Below are 11,199 nucleotides of genomic sequence, written 5' to 3' on the forward strand. Positions count from 1 at the left end.
TCAGATTACACAGATCCACAAAGAATTCAAAAACAAACCCGATTTTGATAAACTCCCATATTTACTGGGTGAAATACCACAGTGTGCAATAACAGCAGCAAGATTTGTGACCTGTTGCCACAAGAAAAGGGCAACCAGTGAAGAACAAACACCATTGGAAACAGAACCCATATTTATTTATTGTCCCTTTTGTATTTGAAGTATTTGCACATCGTTACAACACTGTATATAGACATATAACATTTGTCATGTCTTTATTCTTTTGGAACTTCTGTGAGTGTAATGTTTACTGTTAATTTTTGTTGTTTATTTCACTTTTGTTTATTATCTACTTCACTTGCTTGGCAATGTTAACATTTGTTTCCCATGCCAATACATTTGTTTCCCATGCCAATAAAGCCCCTTGAATTGAATTGGGAGAGAGAGTTGTACACAAGGACATGTTTAAAACTTGAAGAGGTACTTCATGATAGTAAAATGTCATTGAAGGTTTACAGTGAGTGTGTTCATGTTTATATACTACAATATCTTTCTCTTTGTACATCATTTGCTATCTCCAGTGTTAGATTCTTCTGTTACTTTGCATCTCTCTTTGCATGTAGGCTACATAACCATGGCCTAGTTCAGAACATCAGTTGTAAATCCAGAGAGTGAACTAAAGACCTGTTTCTGTTGTATTCCTAAAATGATTAGGGTATGTCTTGTATGCAGGACTGACAGACCAAGGTCAAAAAATCAAGTCTCGACATGGGGATAAGAAACATGCATGCAGTATTTATTTAGCAACCACATTAAATAAGACTACAAAGGTACTTCACTTATACAAAATACTCGATTCCATTCACATACAAAATAACAATAATTTACTGTATAAATTAAAAAGTCACTATTTAATTTACAATTTTCATGAAAAAAATGTTTAATATTCCCCGCCAAAACTAATTTTTGCCCCATATCACATAGGACTGCTCGTCTCATGAACAGAGAACCATGTAGGATTTAACAATTCTGGGAACTTTCCCTAAATCCCAAGGTTTTCCAGAAATCATGGTTGGAGGGTTCCGGATCATGGTTGGAGGGTTCCGGATCATGGTTGCAGGGTTCCGGATCATGGTTGGAGGGTTCCGGATTTCCTGCCCTTGATTCAGGGAATCTTCCAACCAGGATTTGTGGAAAACTTGGTAATTTTGCAACTCTAGTACTGTGTAACATTCAAATGAACAACAGCTAGAAAGAAGAGACAGCTTCCCTTATTATTATAAGGTACTGTAGAATTGTCCAGTTGACTGGAGGACATGGGAGAGAACGGAGTTGGTATTTTCACCAGGTTATCCAAACAGATATGGCCTTGCTAGATTTAAACTGTTAGATTAGATTATTTTCTATGTTTAACAAGGACATTTTTTTTTAACATCTCTCTGATGTCCTTCATACACACAAGCTCTCTCTTTCTCTCTGAAACACTCTCTTTCATGCACACACACTATCTCTCTCACACACACAAACACACCCTGTCTCCCTTCCCCTCTCTTCCGCTCTCTTTCTACCTCTCAGCATGAACTGCTCTGAACAGCACAGACCCAGGGGCACGTGCTCTTTCTTGTCTTGCTATAATTAACATGAGTTACTGATGAGCAGACATCCAAAGTAAAACATGAGGTCACCCAGCAGACAAACATCAGAGGGAAAAATGAGGAACGTTCTCTACATTGTGAGGCGAGGCCCCCTTATTAAGTCACAGGCACACCTAGGCTACTGTAAATCTTATCCCTCATTCCAATGTGTCAATGACTCCATCCCGAACGACACCCTATTCCCTATATAGTGCCCTACTTTTGACCAGGGCTCAGTAATGCGCTATAGGGTGCCTTTGGGACACAGCCATTACAATTTTGCATATAAACTGTAACCCTTTTACTGCAGCAGGTACTAAATGTAATGTTTGCCATTTGGTTTCCAGAAGAACAGAACTGTGTAAAATTTCAAATGGTTTTGGTTTCCAGAAGAGCAAAACTGTGTAAAGTTTCAAATGGTTTTGGTTTCCAGAAGAGCAAAACTGTGTAAAATTTCAAATGGTTTTGGTTTCCAGAAGAGATAAACTGTGTAAAGTTTTAAATGGTTTTGTTTCCAGAATAACAAAACTGTGTATTAGGTAGTTGTTGGGGAATTGTTAGATTACTTGTTAGATATTACTGCACTGTTGGAACTAGAAGCACAAGCATTTCTCTACACTCGCATTAACATCTGCTAACCATGTGACCAATAACATCTGCTAACCATGTGTCTGTGACAAATAACATTTGATTTGATTTGTGTAACGTTTCAAATGGTGTTGGTTTCCAGAACAACAGAACTGTGTAAAGTTTCAAATGATTTTGGTTTCCAGAAGAGATAAGAGCCAAACTGGATGAAATACTATTTATCTATCACTGTACAACTAGAGATGTTTTGAACCAGATTAATCAGCTCTAACTGTGTTTCTGATTGGTGGGAAAGACAAACTGAAAAGTGCTCGACCAATAGAAATAGAATCCTAACATTATTCTACATATAAAACCTGATGATATATAAACATATATCTCATCTTGGTATGGTTTAACTTATCTTTATGGAATTACAAATTGCTGTATGCCAGAGGCACATTAATGCATTGTGACCTTTCAAGTGTTCTCAAAGGTTACAGAAACACAGTGAACTGAAACAGTGACATTAACCTGCTGTCTGCTAACACAGYGGACTATCAATGAGTGCTTTTATCCATTCACCCCATATTATTTGTGGTTTAGCTGAGAGTTGAGTGAGGTTGTTCAGGTCTGCTGAGCCCTCTGAATGTGGGAATCTGAAGCTGCTGAATATAGGGGGAAAAACCCTCCAGCCTCCCAGCTAAGTTGCTGTTCATGAGTAAGTACACAAACGACTGATGGATTTCACCATCGCTTTGAAAGAGCAGGACATATGTCACATTGAACTACACAATATACAACATGATTTACCCCCTCCTTGTAATCAAGTGGCAACATAAGGAGAACAATATGTTCAGTAATGTCCGAGAGGACACAAGACCACATAGAAAAGAAAAGTGGGGGGAAAATTAAGCAAACGTTTATTTTCAAAGATCACCCATTCTACTGTAATTCTCATTGACATAGTCTGTTATACAGTAACATAGTATGTTATAGAGTGACAGTCTGTTATAGGGTCACAGTCTGTTATAGGGTGACGTAGTCTGTCATAGGGTGACRTAGTCTGTTATACAGTGACATAGTCTGTTATAGGGTGACAGTCTGTTATAGGGTCACAGTCTGTCATAGGGTGACGTAGTCTGTTATAGGGTCACCGTCTGTCATAGGGTGACGTAGTCTGTTATAGGGTCACAGTCTGTCATAGGGTGACGTAGTCTGTTATAGGGTGGACAAGGATCCCAACTAATAGACTCAGAAACACAGGGAGGAGGGGGAGAGGGGGGAGTGGAGAGGAGAGGGGTGGAGAGGAGAGGAGAGGAGAGGAGAGGAGTGAAAGAGAGAAGCCTATAGTAGCAGGCTTAAATGCTTAAGGCTTAAACACAGTGTGTGTTCCTAATGTCACCCTACTCCCTATATAATACACTACGTCTGACCAGAACCCTATGGGCTATTTGGGACATAGCCAGTCAATAGCCAGTCAAACCAGATCAGAACCAACAGCTGAGTGGCCAACAGAGAGAAAGAGAGAGAGAACCTATGAGCATTTCAAAAACAATTTTAAAGGTCAAAATCATGCTTTCCATAAAATTGGATGAAAAGTGGATGAAACCAGATCTAAGTATGATGACCAAAGTATGAAAATTAACTGTTGCTTCTACATTGATGAAGTTTGACCATAAGGTTACTGGTCACCCCCCCCCCCCCCCCCCCATGTCAAACACTTGGATTAAGGAGGTGGGATTATTAAGGGTATAGGTTGACATCACCCTAACTCAGTCATTTTAATACACCAATGGTAACATAGTATTCTCTTACCTAATTTAAATAAGTACCACCTTGTAACCAACATCGGAGAAAATGTGTTTGGAGGGGCGTTGTTTATATAGCTAGATAGCTACTCTACTGGTGCCAAACTTTGACTGTAGGGTGTCAGCAAATATAATTAAAAGTCTACCCTATTCATCTATGGCAAAGATAATTATGTCTCCTCTTTCATCTGTGTCTGGTGTTAGCTAGTTAATGGCTAGCTAGGTTTTCAGCCAGCATGGAACGCTCAAAACTCTGATGTAGTTGTCATGTCAACACAAYCGTCAGTTCTGCTGTGGATCGCATCACAAGAGACAAGAGACAAACGGGAGATGTGCAAAAAAATTAACATAATTGATGCAATGTCAATGTTGTTTTGTGTTTCACCAAATTAGCTTGAGATGATGTTACTGCAACACTGCTCACTGTATTCACGTTGCTTGACACAGGCGTTTCAAACTTCCTCGTCGTTAGCCATCCGCAAGTGTTTCGATCCCCCCACAAATATTATTGGTGATATTCATATTTAATCACTCAAAAGGCTATTTTACATGGGAATCCGTATGACCGTTCGGGACCTTAAAACGGCAGTTGTTAAATTACACCCCACCCTCCTCTACCTTTCTTCTCCTTCTGTTTCCTTCCTACTTCCCTCTTCCTACTTCCCTCTTCCTACTTCCCTCTTCCTACTTCCCTCTCCCCCTCCATCCACCCCAAGTCATTGGAGAGACTTCTGACATGGTTTCCTCCAGAGGCAGCGTGGCATAGAGAGAGAGTGAGGAAGTGTTATTTTGTTCTCTGTATGCATGTCTTCTTTTTTTTGATTTGGTTATTCAATCCAGACATATGCAGCAGCTGCACACACGTTCTTTCTTTATGACTTACTCATGCTATCCATTCTCCTGGCTCCAGATAGAACAGGTAAATCACCTCTCTTCTCTCTCTCTCTATCAAACACTGGCCTACATAACACACCATAGTTACAGGTAACTCATTGCTGTCTGAGAGGAAAGGGGGATCCCTTTCAGGCTTAGCTGGCTGTTGTGGTTCAATAACTGCCGATTGTCCATAGTGGTATTAATTGTACTTACATAACTGAGTTAGAGTTAAATGTACCGTAATATGACGGGGTTGGTGTCCTCGTCCCTTGATAACGATCAGGATTCAACCCCCTTTTTCTATGTGAGACACCAGTTACAGTCACTGACAGGGAATATGCATGGCTCCCTTTCTTGTTCGCAGATTATTAAATGAGGAGAGATGCGTAGTCTGTCATTTTGTGCCCCACTTGGAAACAGTTACAATGGAAGACCTGCATTCTGGAGGAGTCCAGTGGAAACTGGAATCTGATTTGGCCCCAGCCAACCCTTGTCTTTAGAGGACGACTTCAATAATCTATCAGATATCCATGGAGAGACAATGGAAGTAGAACCCCAAGAATATGAGTGCCCTGCAGTAAAATGTCCACCTTGAGCTGTTTGTACATCTCCTCTCCTCTCCTGCCTYGTACACAGCAGACACAGACAGCCCTGTCTGGACCATTTTGGTAGTAGTCTCTCAGTGAGTCAGTGAATCAGTCATTAGTTAGCATGTTAGCTTTGTAGCTCAGTGCCCCATGGAGTCTCATTGGTTTGGGGCGGCCAGCTCTGTTGCTAGCTCTGGTACGGTAGGCCCTGGTACAGGGTTCAGTAGTGATGGCGGTAGTATACCAGACTGCAGTTCCCTAGTTGCCCACCAGAGGGCTGAGGTCTCCGTGGTGGTTCTTTAGCTTTTTCTTGAAAAGAGAGATGGTGGAGGGCTGGTAAAGGATGATCCAGGGCTCAGACCCAGAACTCTGACCGCTGCAGCTCTCTGAACCACTGATGGTCGGGATGTTGGGAGATCTGGAAGAGAGGAGGGGGAGAGAGGGGGGAGAGGAGGAGAGAGGGAAAAGGTAATGGGAGGGAAGGAGGGCAAAGGAGAGAAAGAGAGACACAGAGAGACACAGAGACATCGCACAGAGAATAGTAACATTAGGTTATAAATTCCATTAGCTTGTGGCTCTTACAACCTTAAAAAAACATCACTTGGCATCAACTATACTTCTGTTACACTCTGAGGCTTTAGTACAATACAACTTGACAACTGTATTGTTCATAAGTTACAGTGAACAACAGGAAATGTGATACTTACTTGACTGTGACATGAAGCAGTAGTTTGGTCACCATGACAATGACTGTCAGAGTCAGGAGAGCAGCCAGAGTGTAGATGGTCCACTCTGACAACACACAAACATAGAATTGACCTCAGACACTTTAGAGGAATACATACCAGTTAGCACTTCTAGAGAACCTGGAGGCATTTTATAGACCCTCAGATCAGAAAGATATACAAGGGGGCTATAAAACAAAAATAGTCTGGCAGATCTAGACCATATGAGTTTGTACAGTACTAGAGTTTGTACAGGACCTTTATCAGAACATATTCTGCCGGCAAAATATTAGTACACACGTTATTACATCAGCRTTATATATCTGACAATATTTGGCCCAGGTCTCACACCTTCTTCATAACACATGATGTACATGGTGAACAATAACTTGTTAAATACATCCATGCACATCCATGTCATGAAAACATAGTGAGACCACGTAGCTATAACAAGGAACCCTATAGGAGAAAGCCTTCTGTTAAATCTAAAAGGATTTAGTAGGTATTACCTATGCCCTTTGTTAATGTACAGCCCTGTGACAGAAGCCTCCTTAGTAAAAATAGTACAAACCCCTTAGTAGAAATAGTACAAACACCTGAGTGGAAATAGGTACAAACCCCTGATGGAAATAGTACAAACAACTGAGTGGAAATTAGTACAAACCACCTGAGTGGAAATAGTACAAACACCTGAGTGGAGAATAGTACAAAACACCTGAGTGGAATAGTACCAAACACCTGAGTGGAAATAGTACAAACACCTGAGTGGAAATAGCACAAACACCTGAGTGGAAATAGTACAAACACCTGAGTGGAAACAGTACAAACCCCTATCAGAGAGAAAGGTATGGTGAGAGAGAGAGACAGAGGGAAGGATGGAGAGAGATGATGATGTCTACATACTAGAGGTGTATCCGTTGGTACCGTTGGGTCCGACCCACTGACCTGGCATGTTGTGGTCCGGTTTACCAGGACTGGATGTTATCACGTAGAGGATTTGTGAGGAGCGACCGTTAGTCTTCTCCGTTACTCCTCCCAGCTGAGGCTCCACCGTACTGGTGTCCTCTTCCTCCTCCTCCTCCTCCTCCTCCTCCTCTTCCATAGGCCTGGTGTCCAGGCCTCTCAGAGCTGAAACAACAACAATAACAACAACACACATCAGAATGTTTCCATGTGTCTACCTGTGGCTGCTACAACGTTTGTCCCCAAACCAGGAACACTTGGTTTTCGTCATGTCATAAAAATACTAAAAGTCAAGACATGGATGTCTAAATCAGGAAAATGTTGAGTCCTTATGAGGTTACAAAACATGCTGGAAGTTAATCTCATTCCTTATCTCTACCATGACTGGTGACCCGACTGAATCTTTACCAGAAGTAAACAAATACTACAGTTTGGGATGTCTCCACACAACAGAATGCTACGCTGCCGCTGCTTCATTCCTCAGACGTCATCTGAGAGCGTTTATCCTCCTCAACTGAGGGGGAAATCACCATAGCACCGCTCAGCACCCTATGGATGTAGTAACATACTGTTTGGAATTTACATCCATCCATCTTAGCCTCAAGGGGAGTCTCTCTCTTTCTATCTCTCTCTCTGTTTCTCTCTCAGTGTAGCTCTCTCTCTCTCTCTTTCTCTGTAGCTCTCTCTCTCTCTGTATCGCTCTTTCTTACTTTCAATTCAATTCAAGGGGCTTTATTGGCATGGGAAACATATGTTTACATTACAAAGGTAAGTGAAATGGACAAATAAAAGTGAAGTAAACAATAAAAAGTGAAAAGTAAACATTACACTCAGTTGCAAAATAATAAAGTTGCAAAATAATAAAGACATGTCAAATGTCATAYTATGTMTATATACAGTGTTGTAACGATGTGCAAATAGTTMAAGTRCAAAAGGGAAAATAAATAAACATAAATATGGGTTGTATTTAAAATGGTGTTTGTTCTTCACTGGTTGCCCTTCTCTTATGGCAACAGGTCACAAATCTTGCTGCTGTGATGGCACTTTGGTATTTCACACAATAGATATGGGAGTTTAACAAAATTGTGTTTGTTTTTGAATTATTTGTGGGTCTGTGTAATCTGAGGGAAATATGTGTCTATAATATGGTCATACATTTGGCAGGAGGTTAAGAAGTGCAGCTCAGTTTCCACCTCATTTTGTGGGCAGTGTGCACATAGCCTGTCTTCTCTTGAGAGCCAGGTCTGCCTTAGGCGACTTTTCTCAATAGCAAGGCTATGCTCACTGAGTCTGTACATAGTCAAAGATTTCCTTAAGTTTGGGTCAGTCACAGTGGTCARGTATTCTGCCACTGTRTACTCTCTGTTTAGGGCCAAATAGCATTCTAGTGTGCACAGTTTTTTGGATAATTCTTTCCAATATGTCAAGTAATTATCTTTTCGTTTTCTCATGATTTGGTTGGGTTTAATTGTGTTGCTGTCCTGGGGTTCTGTGGGCTCTGTTTGTGTTTGTGAACAGAGCCCCAGGACCAGCTTGCTTAGGGGAATCTTCTCCAGGTTCATCTCTCTGTAGGTGATGGCTTTGTTATGGAAGGTTTGGGAATCACTTCCTTTTAGGTGGTTGTAGAATTTAACGTCTCTTTTCTGGAATTTGATCATTAGCGGGAATCGGCCTAATTCTACTCTGCATGCATTATTTGGTGTTTTACRTTGTACACKRRGGATATTTTTGCGGAATTCTGTCAACTGGACCTTTTTTGGAAAACCATTATTTTTGTCTTTATGAGATTTACTGTCAGGGTCCAGGTCTGACAGAATCTGTGAAGAATATCTAGGTGCTACTGTAGGCCCTCCTTGGTTGGGGACAGACGCACCAGATCATCAGCAAACAGTAGACATTTGACTTCAGATTCTARTAGGGTGASRCYGGGTGCTGCASACTGTTCTAGTGCCCTCGCCAATTCGTTGATATATATGTTAAAGAATGTGGAGCTTAAGCAGCATCCCTGTCTCACCTCACAGTCCTGTGGAAAGAAATGTGTGTTTTTTTTGCCAATTTAAACTGCACTCTTGTTGTTTGTGTACATGRATTTTATAATGTTKTATGTTTTTTCCCCCAACACCACATTCCAACCATTTGTATTGCAGACCCTCATTCCATTTTTAAGTCAACAAAGCATGAAAAGACTTTGCCTTTGTTTTGTTTTGTTTTGTTTGTTTGTCAATTAGTGTGTGCAGGGTGAATACGTGTTCTGTTGTATGGTCATTTGGTAAAAAAGACAATTTGACATTTGCTCAGTACATTGTTTCACTGTGGAAACATACAAGTCTGCTGTTAATGATATTGCAGAGGATTTTCCCAAGGTTGCTGTTGACACATATCCCACGGTAGTTATTGGGGTCAAATGTGTCTCCACTTTTGTGGATTGGGGTGATCAGTCCTTTGTTCCAAATATTGGGGTAGATGACAGAGCTGAGGATGATGTTAAAGAGTTTAAGTATAGCCAATAAAAATGTGTGGTCTGTGTATTTTATCATTTTATGTAGGACACCATCAACACCACAGGCCTTTTTGGGTTGGAGGGTTTTTATTTTGTCCTGTAGTTCATTCAATGTAATTGGAGAATCCAGTGGGTTCTGGTAGTCTTTAAAAGCTGATTCTAAGATTTGTAATTGATCATGTATATGTTTTTACAGTTTATTCTTTGTTATAGAKCCAAAAAGATTGGAGAAGGGGGTTATCCACACATCTCCGTTTTGGATAGATAACTCTTCATGTTGTTGTTTGTTTAGTGTTTTCCAATTTTCCCAGAAGTGATTAGATTCTATGGATTTTTCAATTACATTGAGCTGATTTCTGACGTGCTGTTCCTTCTATTTCCGTAGTGTTTTTCTGTATTGTTTTAGTGATTCACCATAGTGAAGGCGTAGACTCAGGTTTTCTGTATTGTTTTAGTGATTCACCATAGTGAAGGTGTAGACTCAGGTTTTCTGTATTGTTTTAGTGATTCACCATAGTGAAGGCGTAGACTCAGGTTTTCTGTATTGTTTTAGTGATTCACCATAGAGAGAGAGAGACAGAGAGACAGAGAGAGATACAGAGAGAGATACAGAGAGAGATACAGAGAGAGAGAGAGAGCTACAGAGAGAGATACATAATCCCCATACTTTAACGATGACAGCTTCTCCATCCTGGAGGGGGAGATCAATCATTTCCAGACCCAGGGACATGTACTAGTCTGTGATGACCTAAATGCCAGAACTGGACAAGTACCTGACACCCTCAGCACACATGGGGAAAAACAGCTACCTGGAGGTGACAGCATTCCCTCCCAAATATGCCCCCCAAGGCACAACTATGACAAAACAACCAACAAAAATGGGTCACAACTCCTGCAGCTCTGTCATGCGCTGGGTCTGTACACAGTCAATGGTAGGCTTCGAGGAGACACTTACGGTAGGTACACCTACAGCTCATTCCTTGGCAGTAGTACTGTAGATTACTTTATCACTGACCTCAACCCAGAGTCTCTCAGAGCGTTCACAGTCAGCCCACTAACACCCCTATCAGATCACAGAAAAATCACAGTCTATCTGAACAGAGCAATACTCAATCATGAGGCATCAAAGCCAAAAGAACTGCACAATATTAAGAAATGCTATAGATGGAAGGAAAGTAGTGCAGAAACCTACCAAAAAACAAAAAACAATGACAACAAATTCAATCCCTTTCAGACAACTTCCTGGACAAAACATTTCACTGTAATAGTGAAGGCGCAAACGTGTCAGTAGAAAGCCTAAACAGTATATTTGACCTATCCGCTTCCCTATCAAAAAAATGTTTTTCAAGCAGACAACCGAAGAAAATGAACAACAATGACAAATGGTTTGATGAAGAATGCAAAAACCTAAGAAAGAAATTGAGAAAACTGTCCAATCAAAAACATAGAGACACAGAAAACATGTTGTTGCATAGCTTATATCTAGACGTGTTGTTGCATAGCTTATATCTAGACGTGTTGTTGCATAGCTTATATCTAGACGTGTTGTTGCATAGC

At 40.8% G+C, this 11,199-nt stretch overlaps 1 protein-coding gene across 1 annotated transcript in view; it reads right to left on the reverse strand.

Annotated features, from left to right (window-relative positions):
• Nucleotides 1–3,894: 3,894 nt before the first annotated feature.
• LOC111957593 (kremen protein 1-like) overlaps nt 3,895–11,199 on the reverse strand; it is a 19,811-nt gene continuing 12,506 nt past the window's right edge. Inside the window, exons 5-7 of the mRNA XM_023978448.2 lie at nt 7,125–7,307; nt 6,162–6,246; nt 3,895–5,872 (exon numbers count right to left, since the gene is read on the reverse strand). Of these exons, the coding sequence (XP_023834216.2) occupies nt 5,713–5,872; nt 6,162–6,246; nt 7,125–7,307 (428 nt within the window). The 3' untranslated portion in view covers nt 3,895–5,712. The remainder of the gene's footprint in view (nt 5,873–6,161; nt 6,247–7,124; nt 7,308–11,199) is intronic.

This window comes from Salvelinus sp. IW2-2015, linkage group LG33, assembly GCF_002910315.2.
Source record: "Salvelinus sp. IW2-2015 linkage group LG33, ASM291031v2, whole genome shotgun sequence".
Classification (NCBI taxonomy): Eukaryota; Metazoa; Chordata; class Actinopteri; order Salmoniformes; family Salmonidae; genus Salvelinus; species Salvelinus sp. IW2-2015.